Below are 23556 nucleotides of genomic sequence, written 5' to 3'. Positions count from 1 at the left end.
ATATAATATTAGACTTAATGATAGTTCCAAATAATGTACATAACCTAGGGATTGAACAAAAACATCAAAATAATTTTCAAAGGTGCCACAGAAAATATTTCAAAAGTCCTCTAAAGTATAGGCGAAAATTTGTAAAAAACATGTCCCAGTAAAAGGGCTATTAGAGATTTTTTCTAGACCTTAAGTACAAATGAACTTAGGCTATTTTATTATCTAATAAAGTGTTAGTGACTTATTAGTAACTTACAGACAATCAACGCATAAAATCATACATTTATAAAATCTAAATATGGTCTACTCTGATGAGTATAGCTGATTTTAAATTTAGGCTACGTTGAAAAAAAATCTAATAATCTTAAAATTTACAACAATTGACATTAATTTACTTTATCTTAATAAATTTAATCGATAGTCCACTTTCAGGTGAGATTGAAGAAAATAATGACAATTTCGTTCATAGATTGACAATGCTATTGATCTCCCAAGGCACGAAGATATGAAAAGAACTATGTTCTGTTTTTCATTTAAAAAAAATTTACTGTCGGGAAATGAGAATAAATCATAAAGTATATTTTTCTTGAAATAATTAAGAGGACCCTCTTATCTATACCCACATACATACAAAGAACATTTTATTAAAACATTCTTAAAGAATATTAAGATATCTGGGTTTAGTCTTCCAAATAAATACATCTTCTAGCCAATTTTACAAAGCGTTTTTTTTTAAAATATGCATCAACAAATTTATAACAAAAAACTGAAATTAATACAAGCGCAAGAGAAGCGAATGGAAGTCGAAAGATTTATTTTGCTTCCCTTCAAAAAAGAAATTTTTTCAACGGAAAAGCTTTTGAGCTTCCTTAGAAATCGACCGAGGTGTAATCATATGCTAATGCTTCTTATAAATGCATGAAAGCTGTTTATTATGCAAAATATTTTTCGTAAATGAAAATAAAGCAGTCTCCTCTTTTTTTCCCCGTTCATAATCATGAAAAATCTGTAATTCTCTGTGGCATCAAAGTCTTTGGGATTTCAATGAATTTTTAATTATTTCCCCCTTTTTTTTTCTTTCTTAAGTGAGTAAAATAGTTTCGTAATTGTAGAATTGTAATTTTAATGGAAACAGTTGACTTATATTAGTCCATAAAGCAAGAACATCTATATTTTAGAAAAATCGAAGAAGTTATGTTTTTGGCTAACTTTGATGTTAAACCGTTCTCATGTGGTACATTAGCTGTACAGATGAATTGTTGTTTTTTAAAAAAGATTTTTAAGAATGTTTTTTCGAAAATTTTGAAACTTTGATTTATTTTGAATTGATAACATCAAATGCATATGTTCGACCATGTTTGCTTTTAAACTAATTGCACCACTACCTCATACATTCAGTAGTTAATTACACATTTAAGCATTAAAATATTACGTCATACTGCCTTGTGCAGGTAAACGGCAGTATCTACAAAAATGAGTTTTTCAGATGTTTGAAGAAACGCGTTTTTGATTTCCCACAAACATCAATAAAATATTAAAATTTGATTTTAGGCGATTCCGTATGTTTATATCGAAATATTTTGGGTAGTCTGTTTCATTTTGATTTTGCGATCAAAATTTTGATCAAAGCACATACCACCGTTTACCTGCTCTTCGCACTAGTGATTTTCATACACTTTTGACTGGTAATTAGCAGTAACTACATAACATACTATTGAATGACCAATTATTACAGATTCGACATAATACGGAATAGAAACGGTATATTAATTGCAAAGTGAATAATATGTTTTGTTTTAAACCTAAATAAATTTCGTATATACACTCGACATAAATTTAATATAAATAAATTTATTGTAATTTAAAAATAAAATGAAAGTTTTATTTTTTTTGCATAAATGTTAATAAATGCCATTATGTAAATATATATGTTGATTATCAATTTAGTGTATTAGTCTATTGATAGAGAATGACTTACTGATTTTTTACCCTCTCGACTATATGAAATACAAAAATAACATTTTCATAGGGGATTTTGAAAAAAATTATTAAAAAATAAAATATATATTTGAAAATACGAAAAGAGAAAATGTTACAAAGGATCGATAAATTGCAGTTCATATTTCAAATACCGCAATTTACCTATTTTGAACATTTGTTGTAACCAGCATCTCGTGGTAGAAATGACGAAAGTCTTATTAGCCACAAGTTCATAAAATAAACAATAGCATGTTAATCTAATTTTTGTAAAACTAGAAATTATTAATTACAATAAACTTAGGCCAAATTGAGGTCTAAATTGATTAAAAAAAAAATACTTGGGTAACCAATTGACGAAACAATTGAGTGTGCTTGTAAATTTTTAGACAGTCGAAAAACTTCTATTTAATTTTTGAAACATTCAAAAGTAAATGTTACGTTTTACGTGATTTTCCAATGCTGTACTCCAAAAAAAGGAGATATTCAAGCTCAGAAATCTGTGGAATTTTGTTTGCCGTACCTTTGCATTTTCTAAGTTTAAAATCAATAAAAGTATTTTATGTAAACATGCAATTTAGAACGATTTTTATCCAATCAGACGCAAAAAAATATATACTTGTTGAAATGACGTGGCTCAGATAATTGCCAATTTCTTTAAAAACATTCCACAATTCCTTCATTTTAATTGTACTTTCATTTTAATTGTACACGATTTTAAACGAAAAAAAAAAAGGTTTGTTTTTTGCTTATTAGCATAAAAACACAAACCATTTTTTATCGTTTAAAATCGTGTCCGTATGACATTTTTGTGTTTCAAAAGATCAGAAGAATCCGAATTACTTTCATTGAAAACTTCATATACATAGAAAGCAATTATTAATACGGGGGTGAATAAGGTCGGAGGTACTTCGTTATCAAAATGAAAAAGTTTTGTAACCCCCACAATGAGTAGTGTTGCATATCATTATTTATGATTTTACATATTTCATTTAATCTTTCGTGATTTTGATTGAATAATGAGTTAAATACCATTGTGCATACAAATTGTATACTGCACAGCAGTATTAAACATGTCAAAATACAATCCATAATTAACTGACCAAGCATAATTGATAATTAAGCGGTAAGTTTCCCCTGAAAGGTAGCCCTTCAGCCGGGGCTAAGGTAGAACTACTATCTTGCTTTATCCGTGGCATAAGGGAGGTAACTTACTTCTTAATACCAAATCTTTGCCTTCAATTTACGAGTTGAACCACTCTATGGCTGACTCTCGCTGGTGAGCTAAACTTACTTTAGCTATCAGTTTATTGGCACTCTCAGCTTCAGTGAGAGGACACCTGCTTCCAGCTCGGTTATTCACTTATCCTGACTGATGAGCCCATAACAAAGACAAAACTGCAGTCTCTGGGTGGCATAACCGGGCTGTAGACATCTTGCATGAATATTGATAAAGTTTAAGCATAAAATAAAGCTCTTTAATACAAATATTAAACATATTTATACCTTCGTAATTTTCAGACTCTATTAAAAGATGTTTCTGAATTTCTTTTCAAGAAAATTTGCCTAGTATTTGATCTCAGCTAATCTACCAAGCAGAACATTCACAGAATTATAGTTTTGTTGCTACATGTAGAGCTTAGATAGATTCAACCATATTATTGAATTAATGCTTAAAATAAGTTCTGTTTTATTATTTACGAATTTGATGTTGGGCAAATTGACCGTAAACCTTATCTGTTCAATTTTAAACTCGGAATTAATTCTAAGTAAACAGCAACAAACAATTCACGGTTTCAAACTTTAGTTAGGAACGCATTAATCAATTTGATTTTTAGGGTGAATAGTTTAATAATCCCTTTGTTTAACGTATTTTGAGTTTTAATGAGAAATTTTAATAATCCTTTAGTTTTAACCTAGTGATGCATTCAAATTCAAATAGTTAACAAATTCGTACTTCGTCTCAAGAGATTTACAGCACTAGAAACAGGTTTTATTGATATACTCAGGTTTCAATTGGGAATATGAAAATTGAAGAATGTTTAACTTCGTTATTTTTTGAATGGGTTATATCAACCAGACGTGTTATTTTCTAGTTGAGTTTCTACTGCATTGCTTTTGAATTCTTAAATATGAGATTTTGCGTGCGCAGTAAGTAATAGCAACAGCTAAATAATGGATTGAAGCAAAGCAACATAGCAAGACAAAGAACATCTTTGTAATTTTGAAACAAAGGAATAATTTTTTACCGCACATTTCTAAATTATACTGTATTGGCTTTCTGAAATTTCGAGCCTGGTAAGTTGAAGAGAGAAGCTTAGCATAACTTTCCTTTTCTTAACACGTATTAGCCCGTAAAAATTGCAAAATAAATAAGTAACCCGTCGAATTTTAAAAAAGGTTGGGGAAACTGGGTCAAAACTGCACTTTAAGCTTTGAAGTGAAATTAATTAGACTTTTAGAGATTTTTCTAAGGGAAACAAACGATCAGCGTATTCCTCATACAGTTGAGAGGCAATATTGATATGTAGTAATTTTATTATTTCTTTTTGTCATCCTTTGCAAAAATTCTATCACCTAGGGATGTAATGCAAAGCAGTTTAGTCATTACTAAGCTGAAATATAATAATGTATAAGGTAGAATCCATTTCAATTCAACAAGGGGCGTAACTTGATGGTCTCGGATTTTTTTGAATTTTACATATATCAAAATTCATAGAAAAATAAGAAATACGTTTTTTTCTTGTTTTGCCTAAAAAAATTCCTGGGCCAAGATACAGGCAGCCAAAATCGCGGTCCTGTCATGATTTCTGACTTGGGATTTTCGTCAAAATCTTTAAAGTACATTATCTCAGGAACAGTAGAATATATTTTGTTGCGGTTGGTTTTATTTAAAAGGATAGTTTTTCTTGTTTAAAAAAATATTCAAAATTTTGAAGCATGTGCTTGGAAAGCTTTTTTTTTCACAATCTCTTGAAAAAAAAAGTTAAAAAATATGTTTTTTGATTTTTTTTTCAAAAATGCCAATTTAAAAAAATTTCATTTATTTACAGTTAATTAGTACCACTAAGCACTGCGTTCCATGAAAAGGAGATTCAAATGCGCCTATATGGGGGGAGGGCAAGTGGGGGCTCAAGCCCTCCCCTTGAAATTAGAACTTCCTTGCTTTTAGTACTTTTTTCTTTGTAAAAATTTAAAAACATTTCTTCACCAGAAATTAATGAATAAGTTATTGAAAATGTCACTTTTAATACTTCTAATCTGTACTGAAATCTGTTTCTATGGGGAAAATATCCTGCTAAACCATGGGAAAAATATCTGAGCCCCCCCCTAAAATTTTGCATATGGGTGCCCTTGTAGAGATTTAAAGGTACTACATTGTCAATTAACAACATTTACCTACCAAGCTATCCCTCCTTCCCTCCTGAAATCATATCATTACAAAAATTAGTTTTAAAACCCCAGGCATCACACACACACTTAAGCCATGCCCCATTTTGTAATGACTCTTCCACCAGTAATGACAAAAAACTGTCTCCCAGCTGATGAATAGAAAATTCGATAGAAGGCAAACTCATCTTTCTGGTATACTGGTGGTGTCCTTATAAAATGAGACATGGTTTAAGAGTGTGCGAATTCTAGCTTTTTGACACTGATTTAGGGAGGGAAGGAGGAAAAGCTAAGTAAGTAAATGCTTTTAATTGACAGGATAGCACCCTGGAATATGGAAAAATGTTCAAACTTTACCCCTTTCCCTCTTTAAATTATTTCATTTCCAAATTAGTTTCGTAAATTCAAGGTTTGCGCACTTTTAAGCCACACCCTGTTTTGTAAGAACTAATGGCATAAAACGTTCTTCTGCCAATTAATAGTGAATTCTTTGGAACGCAAACTTATCTTTCTGTTACACTGATGGTAGAGCCTCTACAAAATGAGACATGGCTTAAGTGTGTGCGAATTCTGGATTTTCGAAACTGATTTGACACTGATTTAAGGAGGGTGGGAGAGAGAATGCTTAGTAAGTAAATGTGTTTCACTGGCAGGATAGCACATTGAAATAAGAAAAAAAAATGCTCAAACAAAACACAAAACCATCAGCACCAATAAGCAATCCAAAAGTATTCAAATGTACCAATTATTTCTGTATAGAGGAAGTAATTTTTCAAGAAGCTAAATAATGGCATTATCAAGAAAAAAAATACATAAGTTATTCTGCTAAACATATATTTAACACAAAAACCTAATTACTGATGGCGGAATTTTCTGTTTGCTTCTTCAAATTGCCAATAGAGTTAGTACTCACAAAATCTACAATGGGGACAGTACTGTCGACATTAAATAAGTGCTTTCAAAAGAACTGGATAAAAAATGTAAAATAAAATCCCCCACATAAATGGCAGACTATAGCACAACCAGTTTCGACTCCACCATTAAATTAATTACTAAGTCACGAATAGTTGTTTAAATATTTGTTTAATTTGTTACATTTTTATAGCACGATATATTTTCGTAGAAATTCACAAAAAACACTTTTGGGTGCTGGCCAAAACAATGTTTAAGGACGATTACCGAAAATGAAAAGTTTATTTCAGCCTCATAAAATGATGTATTGTTTTATCGAAGACAATTTCTTTTCTTCAAAAACCCCATGCGTTTATGAACTAGAGCTTGTACATAAATTCCTCTTCCGTCGCAGTTTTTAATGGGTTTAACCTAAATAAAAGCAAATTTTTCGCCCAGACGTTGAAGAACTCGATGTTTTTAAACTGCTTCATATTCTTCGGGAGATGCTTTGTCACGCGAGGCAGTAGTGACGTGACTATGTACAGGAACAGAAGAATGGCACGCGTTTTGAAATTTGCAGCTCAATTAAAGGAGCTAATAGTGTTTATTTAATGCAGGAGTGAAGTTTAATGCAGAGCCGGGATCCAATCATCCGTCTTTATGACATCAAACATACGCGGATTTTCTCATACTCGTGCGTCATGCAACACTTTAATTTTGCGAAATCCATAATTCTTCTTAGCGCATGCCATAATGCGCGGAATTTTTCTTCTACTGAATTGTCGCAGTGATTGGAAGTAGCGCGCTACAAGTAGCGACGTTACTGTAGTAGCTACATTTTTTAGTAGTTTGTAGTGTAGTGCACTACTTTTTTAAAAAAGTAGTGTAGCGAGTAGTTCGATACAAAAAATTAGTAGTTTGTAGCGATTTCACGAAACTACTTTTAAATAAACTTCCAGAAAAAAAAAGAAAAGAATCAAGGTTCAAACGAATTTGACTGGTGCAAGTTTTAAACAAGTGCATCAGCAGATACAATGAGAAATAAAGCTCATAAAAATACAAGCTAACCTCAGATATATCGTTTTGGCGCCATACGTTATATCTGTTTGACGCCATTAGTTTGTTTGTCATCGTATTTTTCATATTTCGTCAATATTTATATTGAATAGAGATAACCGCCAATTTTGTAACTCCTTTGTTTTTTCTGGCTGCCGAGAATGTCCCGTGGATGAACATTTTAGATTTCAAAGAGATTATTGTTCCAAGACTGTAAAAGTACTTATTTTCGCGAAAATTAAGGTATCGGTGATTTTGCGAGTTGAAAATTTCGTGAACTTTATATGAACAGACCGAAAGTTGAAAAACAAAAGTGTTTCACGAGGCTTAAATTTTCGTAATTACGACGGGCACGGAAAAATCGTGAAAATTAAAGTTTCGTAAAAATTGTGCTTCTACTGTATTCACCAAATAAAGAAGCTGTAAATGTTATATAAGATGTTACTAAACTGACCTGACCGGCTTACAATAAATACGAGCATTAGAGTATTATATGGATGCCTCAGTTGTCAAATCGATTAACTCCACTTTTTGAAAAAAATCCTAATTTCTGCTTTAATAGTGCTTAATCAATTCTTAGAATGTGAATTTATATACTAAACATTTGGTTCAGTATATTTCCGATCGTGTGCTGGCAGAAAATATAACACGAGGGCCCATTCACTCCTATAGGTAACACTATCTTCTTCATCACTTTTCTCGACTTTCTGTTTTTATGGAGTAAATCGATTTGGCAAGTGAAGCATCCATATAAAAGTATGATAACCGACATTTTTAGGAAAAAAGAAAAAAGAAATAATAGATAATTCTTAGTAATATTCTATGTTCAGATGAGCTAATTTATCAATCTAAACCTTTTTGTGTTCAATCTTCGTACGGTGTGTGTGCGTATTAGGGTGCCCCCGAAAAATCAAAAGTTGATTTTTCAAGTCGCACACCCTCTGTACTTTTTCTTTAAAGTTAAAACAATTGTAAAAAATGTTCCATATAATTTGAACAACGGCAACCAGTGCTGGCTTTCTTCTGAGAGTAAAAACCAGCCATGTGTACTAGACCAAATAATATATATATATTTTTTCGAAGTTCGAAACTTCACGTTGATAAAACGTTGGTCCTATAGCCCCACATGTACCACAAATATATTTATCCAAATTAAAAAAAAAAAAAAAACTTTTAGGTATCCTATACTTGGCCTAAAATTTATAATTTTCTTTCCTTTTTTTTTGATACAAATTTTAAAAAAGCATGGTAATTTTAACGAAAATCAAGCTAAAAAAATATGAGCAGTAAAGTAGGTTATTTAGCGTTAAATAGAAATTTTTGCTCTTCTGCAATATTTAAATCTCCTACATAGTACTCAAAGATATGCATTTTTTCAAGGTTAAATAAAATTTTAAATTTAAATTCCTTTTTTCTAATATTATTATTCATTTACAAATGTTGATCTGAAAATGTGTTCGCTAATAATTTTTGAACTTGATATTTTGTTTCAAAAAATATGTAGATAAATAGAAAAAAAAAATAGTTTTTTGAAGAAAATTATGAATTTTAGGCCAAGTGTGGGATATCTAAATTGTTTTTTTTTTTTTTTTAATTTGAATAATTGATTTTAAGGTGCATGTGGAGTGTGGGATATAGGGGCAACGTTTTATCAACAAAAATTTCAAATTACTAAAAAAAGATTTTTTTTTTTTTTTTTTTTGTTTAATTTGTCCTGGCATACTCGTACCTATAAGTGCTGGCTTAACCTTTCAGACGCAGGTTGGCACGGGTTGCCGTAGTTCAAATTGCATGAAACTTTTTTTTTTTTTACAATTGTTCTAACACAAGAAGAAAAATATAAGAGGGTATTATTCCACTTGAAAAATCAACTTGCATTTTTTGTGCGGCACCCTAGCCTGTACGCTTTTTATTTACTTATTTTTTAAAAAGTAGCGAAGTAGCGGCTACATTTCTAAAGTAGTTTGTAGTTGCTACATTTAAAAAAAAGTAGTTGTAGTTGTAGTTAACTACATTTGTAACGAAGTAGTTGTAGTTGTAGTTCGCTACAAAATAAATGTAGTTTTTCCAACCACTGAATTGTCGTATAAGTGAAATGCCATCTATCATTCTGCGATGTTTCTGGGAGAAGTGTAATGTTTTTTTAAAGTTAAGTATTAATTATGAGAGTTGCGTAATTATAATGCAAAGGTAGATAAAATTCTGTGCTTGACATATGTAGCAAAGAAAACGTAATGGTAATGGCCTCGCATATTGTGAGACTCTTCATCTATATGCATGCACTTACTTACCGAGGCCGTTAAAACTTTTATAAATTGGAAAGAAATGTTTTGGGGAAGTTGGAAATAATTATTTTGTGGTTTTTGAGCTTTTGTTAAAGAAGTGGTTTGTTTTTGGCTGACAGAACTGGAATAGTAATTATGTTTCAAATTGTTTATGACTATGTTATTTCAAGAGTGATCTAAAGCCATTTCTAGTATCAAAATATTCTCAATTCAAATAGGCTGTAGATGGCTCTGCTATCTCTGACTAATGGATGCCGAAAGAAGTAATGCCTGTTTATATTTCACCGTCAAAATAACTACAAAGCCACGACTAGGTATTTGTTTAATTTGTTGCGTTGATTTTCATAGGGTGCATGTCTAAGACCGACCCATTTTAGTAGGATATGAGCTGTCCAAAGACACATCTGCTTTGTCCGTACGAAATTGAAATGTTTCGTCTCTTTGGCTGATGTCTTAAATCTCCGGAAGTGTTCTATGTCAAGTTCTTGTCCTTATAGACGGAACTTAACATGCTTTTAGATTAAAATCTTCTTCTAAAATCAACTAGACAGCAATACATCAATTGTACTTTTGTTGTCCAGTACCATCAATTTAGTGCTTACTCATCTTTCAACAGCTATCCAATTTCTTTTTCAGAAGTGCTCAAGATCTCAGAGCTCTTATTTTTTTTTGCCTAAATTGCTAAAGATTGAAAACTTAAAACGCTCTTTGGAAGGAAAAATATAGCAGCATTTTTCTTGGACTCTTTTTGACTGCGTACCTGTTCTGTCCTATTTCACCCTTTTTGACCATGTATCTATTTTGCCCTCGTTCATGGGTAATTTCAGGGTTTTGGGGGTTAGGTGGCTTTCTCCTCTGTCTTTAAATTAATGGCAAAACCTACCAAATTCATCGTATCTGAAATTTCTGTATGCATACGGAAAAAGAAAGTATCTCCTCAAAATACGAGTTATTATGTCAGGTACCTTTAGATACAATTTTGTTTTTACATGTTCTTCAGTCACTGCGATGAAAAATCAAATCCTATGTTTGTTTGTCCTTTTGGTGGGATGTGCACATTGGGGGTGGGGTGGGGGGGGCAGTTGTTGGCCCGGACCCAAACCTGAAGAGGTCCCAATATTTTTAAAATGAGGGATGAAATTTAGGGGTAAACAATATGGAGAGGGGTCCCATAAAAGTTATTTGTTACGGGCCCCAATATTTCTGTGTACACCCAAGCGCGACTTCTGCTGGACACAAAAACAGCTGTTTTCCAACATTTGCTCTTTATTTGTCAACTTAAGCTGTTGGAGTAACCGCAAGAAAAACGGCTCATGTTATCACAAACTAGTGATTCATGTTTTAAAAATGTACTTATTTACCAGAACGTTTAGAAAATTGCGATTTTGAAAAGCATGTTTACATAATAATATAAGAACAACATTAATTCATGGTTAAAAAATACGTTATTAGAACACAAACACACTGCGAAACAAAATTTCAAATTTTCAATTAACTATTGATTTAAAACCACGGGAAAATACCTAGCAAATTACTGCAAAAGTTGAAAAGTTAACCGACTTTCTAAAATTGCAAGATAGATTTATTCACAGCTGGAAATAATAGATTTGACAAAAAATTAATTTCTTACTAACCTTAAGTATTTAATGTTATAGGTTCTTAGGAGAAAGTGGGGCAAAACCGTACAGGTGGGTCAAACCGACTTTTCTCGTTCTTTTTTAATAAACAGCAATTGAAACTTCGGAAGAAATTATTCAAAAGGTATGAATTAGAAATGAAAGAGATATACCTGGCTCAGGAAGCCTTCATACAAATGTCAAAATAGTCTAAAACCAAATAATAATAGTCATAAACTGAAGTGAGCATCTTAGAACAAAATTTTCGTAATGCCACTGAAGTGCACACGTTTTGGTCAGGGGAGATATTCTGTTACGAAGAGTTATGACAATTTTCGGAATCCAGCAAAATTTTTTGGAATCTCGCATGTACATAAGATACACATGTTTTTTTTTTTTTAATTTTGAAGAATATAATGTGCAGCACAAATGTTCTGCTCGCGTTCATCTGATCTGCATAAGAATAATTCAACTAAATAAACTAAAATGAAGCTTCTTTTCCAAATACTTATAATTTCTAATTTTGTGTTTTAATAAAACACAAAATTAGAAGTTTTCAAAAGGTTGTTTTCAGAGAAGTTCATTACAATATCAGTTACATTATCAGTTTCAGTTACTGTTTACAGATCTGAACAATTTTTTTCGATGGTTAGATGGAAATTTTAAGGAATCAGATGACTTATAAAAAATTAAATTCCGTAACCACACCCAAAGAAACGTTTTGTGAGTAAAAAAAAAAATGAAATGGACAAAATAGTATGTGTAAATTAAAACGAACTAAATGCTTAGGCACCTTTTTGATATAGATAGACCAAGATAGAGTGAGGCACCAGGGTTCAGATAAGGCTAAAGTGCTTACATCCGATTTTCTCTGTTTTTTTCATTTATTTTATCCCTTTCAGTCCTCGATGTTTACGGAAATAGTGGTAAATTTTTATCGTGCATTAAAAGCGGCCTGCCTGTGCATGAATGAAAATAAGGTCGAAGGCTTAGTGTTTAAAATGCTGCGACCAAAAAAAGCAGAGGGCACGTATTTTGTATTCATAGCAGTAACTTCAACATAGATTTGGCTCTTCCGGCGATTCATCTAAAAAAACAGCTGACATTAGCAGGCAATTTTAACTACAAGAGCGATTTGATGGTTATATTTCATGATTTTAAACGATTCTTTTTCGTTTAGCTTAAACATTTATTCTGCTGTGGGAAGGTAAACGGCAGTATCTGCAGAAATGAGTATTCGAGATATTTGAAGAAATGTGTGTTGGATTCAATACTTACAATAGGGAAATGTTGGAATTTGACATTTTTTTCAGAGGAAACCAAATGAGCGAGTTTGTACAACAAAGATAATGTACAATAGATGACAAAATTTTTTTTTGCAGTTACTGCCTTTTACTTGCACACAGCAGAGTACCCTAGAGGAGCAAAAGTTAGCATTAAAAAAAAAGGAAGAATCACTGGAGATAATTTAAATCATACTAACTTTCGTATTTTTATGATAAATGTATTTTTATATTTTCCCGGTTCTGATGCATCCATAGTCTCTGAGTTAAGAATCTAAGTTGCAGAGTAGCGAAAAATCACAGTCGCAAATAACAGCTCTTAATAATCAAAGTCATTCATTGTAAAAGAAGTTTTCAGGAATTTCTTTTCAATTAGAAATCAATACGAGTATAATTGAGTAATTTGTTCGTCAAAATCTTTTTCAAAAACTATCTATAAAATAAATAGATAAAAAGTAAAAATAAAATAAAAGAGATGGCATTAAGATTTTTTTCAAATGCTCGCTTCTGTTTCCTTAAATTAATAAATGCTATTACCAAAGAACGAAAAAAACGAAATTTAAGTTATCAAGTTTGCTTATTAATTTCACTTAGTATAGGTTTAGTATGCATAGTTAGGCAGTATATATATAGTCAGTCATGTATAGTTAGCTTTGCATATTTAGGCAGTGTGACCATAACTTTTATTCGCTTTGAGATTTGTAGATATCCATTCATTAGATTCACTAAAAATTCTGAAGGACTAAAGATTCATAGACAGAACCTCCCATTTTTTAAACCATTATGTTTTTCATTTGAGTTTTGACAACTTTAAAGTTAATAGAATGTTAAAAAAAAGAAAGACAATTATTTTAGAATCATCTTTTATTTGTTATTAAAATAGAGTACAGTTCTTATTGTAAAAGAAACAAAATGTTTTTGGTGACTGCTTCATGTATTACGGTATACCTTTTAAAATATACCCGATTTATAAATATCCTTTTCGTCTCATATTAAGTAACAAGAACTACAATATTGGGGACAATATTGGAACAAAATATTGGTGGAGATTTAAGTAAAAATAAAAACTTACAGAAACAAGGAATATTAAACTACAGAGCATAGAAATTCGGAAAAAAAAAATATTCCCAAAAAAGTAAAAACAATGTTTCAAAACCTCCCTTTTATCTCAGCGAAAACTATTATTTGCCAGAAACAAATTCATTTTTTAAAACACGCTTGAAAATTCAATAAAATGTGTTGACGAAAGAAATAAACGGTACGTCAGTTGCAATGAAAATGTCAATAAAGTAATGCCTTACCAGTATGCCGACGTTTTCTCGGGCCACTTTGGCGAGGGCTTTGGCGACTTGACTGGCGACGGGCGTGCTGGCGAGGAGCATGGCGACGGTGTCCTCGACGACGGCCTCCTTGACGCTGTTGAGGAAGAGCTCCTCCGGCCTGGAAGAGGCCTGGACGCTCGGCTGTCCGTTCACCTCGAGCACGGAGGCACGGAGGCTGCCGTTCAGGACCACGTCCACGCCCAGGAGCTGGAAGCAGTGAGAACACCTAAGGAAAGAGAATGCAGTTTCGTTTTAGGGAGGTTGTGAAATGTTCACTTCTCTGAGCAGGGATTCTCTACATTAGGAGATGGAAAGGTTATTGAAGAGGTTAAGAAATTCAAACAGTAATAAGTGATTACTAGATGAAAGAAATAAACAAGAAAGTATCAGTTCTCTCTAAACCAGCGATTCTCTGAATCAAAGATTCTACTCCAGGAGACAGAGATGTTATTTAAAAGGTTAAGAAATTCAAACAGTAATAAGGGATTGCTGGACGGAAGTATAAACAAGAAAGTACCAGTTCTCTCTAAACCAGCGATTCTCTGAGTCAAAGATTCTACATCAGGAGATAAAGATGTTATTTAAAAGGTTAAGAAATTCAACCAGTAATAAGGGATTGCTGGATGAAAGTATAAACAAAAAAGTATCCGTTCTCTCTGAACTTTCGGGTAATTACCCCCAAGGGGATAAAATTTTATTTGTAAAGGGAAAAGATCAGTCATTGTTCGGTCCCTAAACTAAATTTTCCTTGTCGAATAAAACTACCTAATCAGTAATCTTTAGTGATTAGTGGGAAACAGGTTGGTGTATTACAAAATTGTAGCCAATTTGGAGCACAACTCACTTCATTGGCAACTCATGTACATTGGCCGAAATTATGCCAGATATTTTAAAAATGTCAGAGCTGATCCAAATTAATCGTTTTGTTGATTACTTCTTGATTTAATAACAGATTACTTAAGAAAATATATTTTATTTGTTTGAATCAGTAAAATTAATTAAAAGTATTTATTTTTCAAACTTCATGGTAATTATGCAATATCTAATCAACTTTTCAGACGAAATTTGTTTGGGGCAAATATCTAATCTGTTTTTTTGGTTAAGAGTTTTAAAAAGGTTGAGAATCACTGCTCTGGATACATTGTGGACAGTTCACGAAAGTTCTCGTGATTCTCATTTTGTCGAATGACCGTTTATCTTCATCTTACATATTGTTGTAAAATGCACATTGGTAATCCTCACGACATACGACACGAATAATAATACACGAAATTTAAGAAAAATATATCCAAGTTTTTCAGTTAAATGCTTAGCCTATGACCCTTTTATTACGCGGCAAACATTTAAGCGAAAGTTATAATTCATTCCTAACATGTTTCCTTTTTATTGGGTTATGCCAAAGTCACTGTTTATCAACTACCAATACCAAAAATACTACACGAACTTTCAAGAACACATTTGTGCTGCATTACAAACCCTTCCGCGAGTGATAATATAAAATAGTATTGCATTACGAATAGGAATGCACCCAAGGCTGTCAAGAGTCAGTTTTGTCACCGCTTCCCCCAGCAAAAAAAAAAAAAAAGGAAGAAAGAAAAAACAAAACAAAGCTGCTGAGTAGAAAACAATTAACTCTATTTTAAGTGCCGCAACAGTAAATATCAAAAGAGTAAATTTTACCAATAAATTATAAATTTTAACTCAGGAATGCAATTTGCTAATTAATTCAAAAAGAAAAAAAATGCATCACAGAAATTCACACATCAAAACAAAATTTTCATACGTTGAAACTATGCATATTCAAATTGAACTTATTTCAAAGCAATCTTCCTTGCTTCTTGATTTACGAAATGATTTATAATTCATTGAAGCTCAAGTTTCTTGAAAGCTTGCTCTTCAAAGCTCCGAGACCAGTTGCCGTTGCAATGTACTTTAGTAGCGCTATTTGTCAATCAATTTTAACTTAAGAGTGTTTGATGAAGAGGTGGTATTTTATCAATAATTAATTTTCGTTTATCATGTAAGATGAAAAACTAAGCCTTGAAATAAAATGTCTTTTTACAATGCTATGCCTAACGTCGGAAGACAATCCTTTGAAGAATCTTCTATCTAGCTTTCTTTAATAATTGATCAAAGTTATGAAACGTTCATTTTTAAAACGATTTCAGTTTATTTTAAAGTGATGGACAGGGGGATGGGCAAAAATGCATCGAGACAGGCCCACAAGAGTGAAAATACCACTAACGTCATTAATCTATTCGTAATTCTCAATTCAACACCATCTCATGTTTTCTTATGATCGACGGAACGATAGACGTTTATTTCACCCTATCTATCATTACAGAGCGTTTGTTTCAGAGTAAAAAAACTTTATTGATTATAAGTTTGTTTATTCAGAGTTTTTTTTTCTTTTCTTGCTGGTTTATTTCCCCCCTATTTTCTTCCTTTCTGTTTTTCTTTCTTTTTACCCTCTTTATTTCTTTTTTTTTCCTTTCATTTTTGGCGTCAGTGTCGCTGTGGTCCTAGTTTTCGACTAGGCTGACATGGCCTCTCGCAGGGCCTGAATGCACCGATAAAATTCGTCAGTTACCGATTATTGGGCAAAAGATAATCGGTCGATGCCTATTAAAATTGAACATATTAGTTTTATTGATAAAGATTTTTATATAATGCTACAATTTTTCCATATTTATTTTATTTGAATAACAATTTCAGCATTCGAGAATTCACAATTCCAGCTGTCCGTGTGTCCATTTTCTTATTTTTATATTTTAATATGTTCGGCGTATACATGCTTTGTTTTGTGATCAACTAATATTAATTATTTTTTATTCAATCTGTTTCTTTCTGCCTTTCTCTACATGTTACAATTCTTCGTTACATAGTTTTCCACAACAGTAAATTTATATCTAATTTCTTCATAAGTGGTTTCATTTACGTGACAATATTTATTGTTTATTGGATGTTTTGGAAATTTATAACTTAACTTTTTTTTTTTTTGATGGAATCATGTATTAATGAATTTTGATTTCTGTGGTTTCATTTTGCTTGTTTTTTGTTTTGTTAATCTCTATGTTTTACTATTCAAACTGTTTTCTGTTCCACCGTGTTGCTTTTCTCGGACGACTTTTCCTCCAAAAGCTCACTTTTCATTGTAGTGAAAAAAGGGATCTTAAAAACCCAGAAACAGGTGTCTGCAGTAATCTGCAAATGTTGTGTTGAAGTGACATTTTATGCATGCACACACGACATCGTTAATTAAGGTGTCGACGAAAATAAAATTATTTTTTTAATTTACGTTTTGACAAAGCTTAATGAAAAGTAAAAAAGGAAGTAAAAATATTTACCTCAAATGATGCTAAAAGATCGCATTTTTCGCAATGTAGATAATTCTAGAAGCATGAAAACGCTGAATAAATGAGCTCTTAAGAATAAAGTAACTTAAAAATTGCGTTTTAATTAAACTACGAAGACCAATACTGACAATTTTCGGGAGGATCATTGAAATTTTGGCTCTTGTTTGAAAACAAAATCCTTTTTAATAAAAATATTTCCCACACTAATAATATTTGCAAAATATTAGCATTTTTAGACGATTCCATGATTTTTCAGTTCTGTTACCACCCTACCTGAATAGTTCAGATGACAGAAACTTACGCATTACCACAGCAGCCGATACCACGATTAAAAAATAAGAGCAACAGAAATAAAAACAAGATGTTCCGTCTAAAACTAAACAAGTCTATTTCCCTCCATACTAATATCGACTTTCTAGTATCTGATCAATATTCTCCAAACTGGATATAATCGCAAATTATTTCAAACGAATTTTTTTAACATTTTAACCTGATTTCTAGAAGTAAAATATTCCTCGCTCATCTGAAGAAATAGATGCGAAAGAAATAAATAAACGAACAAATAAAGTAGCACTACCTTTTAAACAATAATTAATATATTTTTTCCATTAAAAAAAAACTCTTTTTTCGCTTTCAAAAATAAAAAAGTAATGAAAAATATTAAACTGATTAAAATAGATACATTTTGTCAAAAAAAAAAAAAAAAAAAAAAGGTTTGTTTTCCCCCTATTGCCAAAAATAATTTAAGAAAATGAATAAATATACTTTTAAAATAAATGAAAAAACAACAAAATGTCAACTTAAAGAAATAATTTTCATTATAAAAAAAAAAAAAAAAATCGTCTTGATGTAGAAACATAAAGAACTCCGAATTTCTCCGCCAAACACTAAATACACGAATTAAAACTTAGCGTGAAAAAAAATCAAATCATATCATCAATAACAATTATTTATATGTAAAAACCGTGACTGCGGTGTCGGAATCAATCTCATTTGGAATCAATTAAAAGAGTCAGAGTCGAAAGTCGAAGGTTTTGAATTCAAAGACTCGGAGTCAGAATCGGTCATTTTCCCCTAGGTCCAGAACTCTGAAAATGTTTTTGGAATCAGAGTTGGACTTATTTTGGGATAAAGGAGTCGGAGTCGAAGACTTGAAATTTCCAACAACCAGTCATTTCCTCTCCGTGGCTAAATTTTTGCTAAATCTATGGAGTATTGCAATACATTCTCGTGCTTGAAAATAAGACAAATTTAACTTTGACACGCAATTGAATGTGTGAAAAAGTCTTAGTATCCTCTTCGTCACCTGTTTGCTGATACTTTTGTTATTCTTAAATGTTAAAATTGCTACATTTACTGCAAGCCTTCTTTCAAAAACAGCGAAATTGAACTGCCGAATAACACGTGATGAAGGCCAGACAAGTGTCTTCTCCTGGTAAAAGGACAATACATAAGTAATCATTTCACAACTTCCTACTTGGAAAAAAATATATGCATTCATTCAACAAATGTTTTGAAACATGAACAAATTAATGATTTTTTCTTTTTTAAATGTTTGATATCATTGTCATTAATTTATTACGACATGTAGTCTGTTGTTGCAGAAAACTACATTTGTTTATTGTTTATGAGTTCAGTCAGCACTACTCAGTCAGCTTCTAGTTCTTGACATACTTGAAGTAATTTTTATTAACAAATTTTTTGGGAGATTCATAGGTGAAAATTGGCCGATTATAATTAATCGGCAAAGCGGCCAATTATGGCCGATTACTGATTCCTGCCGTTTAATCGGTGCACCTCTAATTACGACGGACAGAGTGATACTACAAAATGTGTGGAATGAACTGGATTACAGATTAGGTTGATGTTTGTCGTGTGACAAAAAGTTCGAACATTAAACGTTTGCAAGTGGAGGAAAAAATAGTAAAACCTTGGCATATTTCATTTTATTAAGTTTGTCAATAATTTAATTAGTTTATTGTTTCAATAATATATTTTTTAAAAAATGTAATATTTCTGGTCATACTTTTGTGTGAACTTTGCATTAATTTCCCAACATTGAAAGTTTTAAACAGAATTTTCACTCTGCATTATCTGATGAAATAATTGCGAGGAGCAGACAGTTTTCGAAATAAAATCTCTGAATATAATTGTGCTTTTAAGTTTAAATTTTGCATGAAATTGAAAAAAAAAAAAAACTCTCCCCAAGGAACTAATTACGGTCATCTATTATTGGTGAAATAAATGCCAATGGAAATTCTACAAGACTCGAACGTCGTTATCGGATTACAGTACAACCAGATTTCTGTAATACCATCCTTCCATCATAAAATTTCTCTTGAACACAGAGTTAACGATTTCGGCAGGGGAAAATCATTTTCTTTGTGTCAATGCGAATTCATTCTGTTCAGTAAACTTCTGCTGACCAAAGAATGAGAGATAAACATCGGCAGACCACGGTTACGGAACAACGCCAAAGATTGATTCGGAGGGGTTGCCAGAATAGGGAAGTATCAACCAATCAAATATTCCAATTTTAACTATTGCACAATGTTGATAGGCTTACAAAACACAAAAATTCACCATGGCCGGATTTTTAAAAAAAACGATTGATTTTTTATGAATTTTTTAAAGAGCGATGCGCAAAAAAGAGGTGTGGCCTAAAACGTCAGCAGCTGACGTCATTTCTCTGTTCCGATCAGAGCTCCATTTCCATGCCGTGTTGCGCCTACCAGGAGGTGAATAGCACTGTCTTTTTCAGCCTTTTTAAAGCATTTAACCAGCATTTTTTCCATCATGGGGCTAGGATTCACGAAAGGTCAATCCAATAACCTTCCTCAAGTAAAGTCATTCATGGTGTTTGACTTTTTTCGAAAGGACGAGCGATTTAATGTCCTAGAAGTACGGGAAGTGAGACAACAAAGTTTCACCATTGTTATTCTTTAAAATTGTACGTACATATCCGTCTATGTTTGCAGTTCATATTATTCGCATTAGTTTCCCTTATCAAGATTGATCATTTCCATTTGTGTGTCGATGGTTTTTTTATCTGAATATATAAATTACAATGTAAGAGCGCTATTCCAGTTCTTACTTGGCGGCTTTTAATGAGGCGCGCATTTTGTAACAACCCTACTGCAAGTGATTCCAGTACTAAGTTTTAGAGTAGTTTTTGCATGAAAATTTTTCGCTTTGTTGGCAATAAAAGTTGATCTGCTTTTTTTCTTTTTTGTGGAAAATTGTTTTAAATCCACTAATACATGTTAATTATTCTTGAGTTTTTGTGCAACTTAGCAAAAAAAGGAAAAATATATTTTTTTGCTCTTTTGATAAAAATAATAAATTTGAAAATGGTGTTCATTTCATAAAATAAGTACCTTTTTGCAGGTGAGAAAGTCTTGTATATATAGAAACGCTTCTGGTGATAAACTGAAAATGTATTTTTAAATTATCAATTTGTAATAGTTAAAATTTGAAGATAGTTTGAATGTTAAAAAGAAAGTATTAATAGTTTTTGCATTGTTATTAAAATGGAAATGCATCTATTACTTTCTATTTAGTTTATTGTGCAGGGTTTAAATTCCTTTGTTTACTTGCATTTTTTTAAAAATATCTCATATGCTTATTAAACATTTATTTATGAACAGTTGTGAACATATATTTCAAACTGTATTTCTCACTTGACATAGTTTTTAATTAAAATGAAGTGCAAATTTTCATTTTCAAATTTTAATTAATAAATACACTTGAAAACACTTCTTTCGAAGATCCTGCTGGGACGGAACAATAACAAATCGCTTGTGAGGAGTTTTTTTAGATATAGATACGCATCTAGGAACGAAGCAATACTTGTAATTGATTCTACTAGCCATGACAAAGAAAATCAAATTAAAAAAAATCGCAGAATGCATTAAACCCTACAGACAGCAAAGGATTTTCACTAGCCTTTTATGCGCGCTGCTGTTAGAAAGCTCTTGTTTTCCCGCGCCTTCCCCCAAAGATCGCCAAGCACTTCTTTGTCCTAGCCAACCCCGCCGCCTCGCAGCGCGGCAGTGACGTCAGTCAAAGGACTTACAAGCAAATGACGTCACTCGCGCGTGAACTTTAAAAAATTATTTTAAAAAAAAGTATTAGTCGTATCGTAAAAATTTTTTCGCAGATGATGTTCATGTATGTTACTCTATCAAATAAAAATAAAATTAGAAAATCGAATACTTCCCTATTACGAGGCACCCCACTTAAGCGCCAAGGCTGCCAAGCGAATGATAGATCTCTCGAGCGTGTTTGTACGTGGATGTCGAAGGGGGAAGGGGAGGGGGAGATATTTCGAGCACCACTTCAGCGATTAGCGTCAATTAATCTAGCGTAGTCAGGTGTTATGCTGAATAGATCCAAGAATATTTCCTTTATTTGGCTTTGCGTATTAGGTGTATAATACGGGAAATGTGCGGCAAGGCGAAACAGTTCAGGGTTTACTTTTTTCAAAATGAATAAATTGGACATTTGTTTTGAAAATTGCAGTACACAAAGAAAGAGCACGGTATTTTATCATGCATTGAAACATTATATTTCATATTTGGCAGTAAATTCATGTCTTCAGTAAAAAAGGATTCTTTCATTAATAATGTAAAAAGCAAAACATTTTTCTATTGAAATTATTTTTGAGCTTGATTATTAAAAATATTTTTGATCAAACAAATGAATGACTAAAACAATGAAGGAATCTTTACTAATAATAAAGCTGAAGGTATCTCTGTCCGGAGGATATCTGGATGTTTGTAGGATGTCTGGATGTCTGGATCTCTGTGACGCGCATGGTGCCTAGACAGTTCGGTCGATTTTCATGAAATTTGGCACAAAGTTAGTTTGTAGCATGGGAGTGTGCACCTCGAAGCGATTTTTCGAAAATTCGATGTGGTTCTTTTTCTATTCCAATTTTAAGAACAGAAATATCATAAGATGGACGAGTAAATTACAAAATTGTCATAACGTGGAACCGTAACATGGGCACAAGCCAATTGGCGAGAAAATTCACCAAATGACCTTTTAATTTTTCTATTACGGGCAAAGTCAAGCGGGTACCACTAGTAAATAATGAAACAATAAACGAATGAGTAAATAGATACACGAGAAAAAGCAAACGAAATAATAAAAGAATGAATAACTAGGAAAACAAGGGAAGGGATGTAAGTTAACTATTTAGTGAATGAAGATATAAGTGATTTAATAAATGAAGGAATAAGTAAACGAAAGAAACCACTTTGTTCCTTGTGTTCTTGACAAAGCGTATTGAACCTTTAAAATCAAAGCATGCCCAAAACTAACTAATTTAGTACTGCGCTGGACACGAGGGGATCTCAATTAAAATTTAAAATGTTAATTACAAACTCTGTATCATTTTATAGTCACAAAACCTTACAATACATGTAACAAATTTTGAAGACGACTTGTATGAGTATATATTGTGGACTTAGGAGCTATTTATTTCTTGACTGAAATCAACTATACGTTTCAAAACATATATAAAATATTGCTATATAGGTGGCACTACAGCGAAAATATTTTACTTATAATAATATTTTTACTTATAATAATTTACTCATAATAAATCTTACAATACGTGTAACAAATTTTGATGACGACTTGTATGAGTATATTATATTGTGGACTTAGGAGCTATTTATTTCTTGACTGAAATCAACTATACGTTTCAAAACATATATAAAATATTGCTATATAGGTGGCACTACAGCGAAAATATTTTACTATTTCACTTTTTCTCGTTATTTCACTTTGCCCTACATTCTTCTACATAGAAGGGAGAATAATTTGAGCGCTTTAAATTGGAAAATTGCCCCATTAGAAGAATCGGTTTTATATTCATCTATATGTTCATAATTTTGATTATTTATTAACTAAAACAATCATTACAATTTATTTACTTTATTTTAATAAACTGTGTTGATTCATTAATTTTTTAAAAGGTATTTTTCATTAAAAAAAAGAACATTTTTTGCATACATATGTTTATTTCTAAGCAAGAGCTGTCTTTCAGTGCTTTGAACTACTGGTGTGAATACAATATGATGTAAACAAAATATATTTCACGGAATGCAGCAGTACAGTAAAATTTCTACATCTGCGATTTAAAAATCCTACTAGTAGTAAGTAAACATACTATTTTGCTTACTATTCTTCACAAAAAACTCTAAACAAAATCTGTATAATATGGACATTATAACGCAGTAAACACCTGAAAAAAATTTAAGTATGTTTTATAACGATTGTAAAAATCAATTAGAATTATCATAATGTGCCATTTCTAAAATATAGAGATTAGATAAATAAATAAATAAATATTAATCTATCAATTAATAAAAAATAAA

At 31.7% G+C, this 23556-nt stretch overlaps 1 protein-coding gene across 1 annotated transcript in view; it reads right to left on the bottom strand.

Moving 5' to 3' along the window:
- The window catches only part of LOC129220418 (cadherin-like and PC-esterase domain-containing protein 1), a 285857-nt gene that overhangs the window by 57931 nt on the left and 204370 nt on the right, over positions 1-23556 (bottom strand). The window contains 1 exon segment of the mRNA XM_054854837.1: positions 13794-14040. Within this exon segment, the coding sequence (XP_054710812.1) occupies positions 13794-14040 (247 nt within the window).

The sequence above is a fragment of the Uloborus diversus genome, chromosome 4, assembly GCF_026930045.1.
Source record: "Uloborus diversus isolate 005 chromosome 4, Udiv.v.3.1, whole genome shotgun sequence".
NCBI classification, from domain to species: Eukaryota; Metazoa; Arthropoda; class Arachnida; order Araneae; family Uloboridae; genus Uloborus; species Uloborus diversus.
This window is presented reverse-complemented; position numbering and strand designations above follow the sequence as displayed.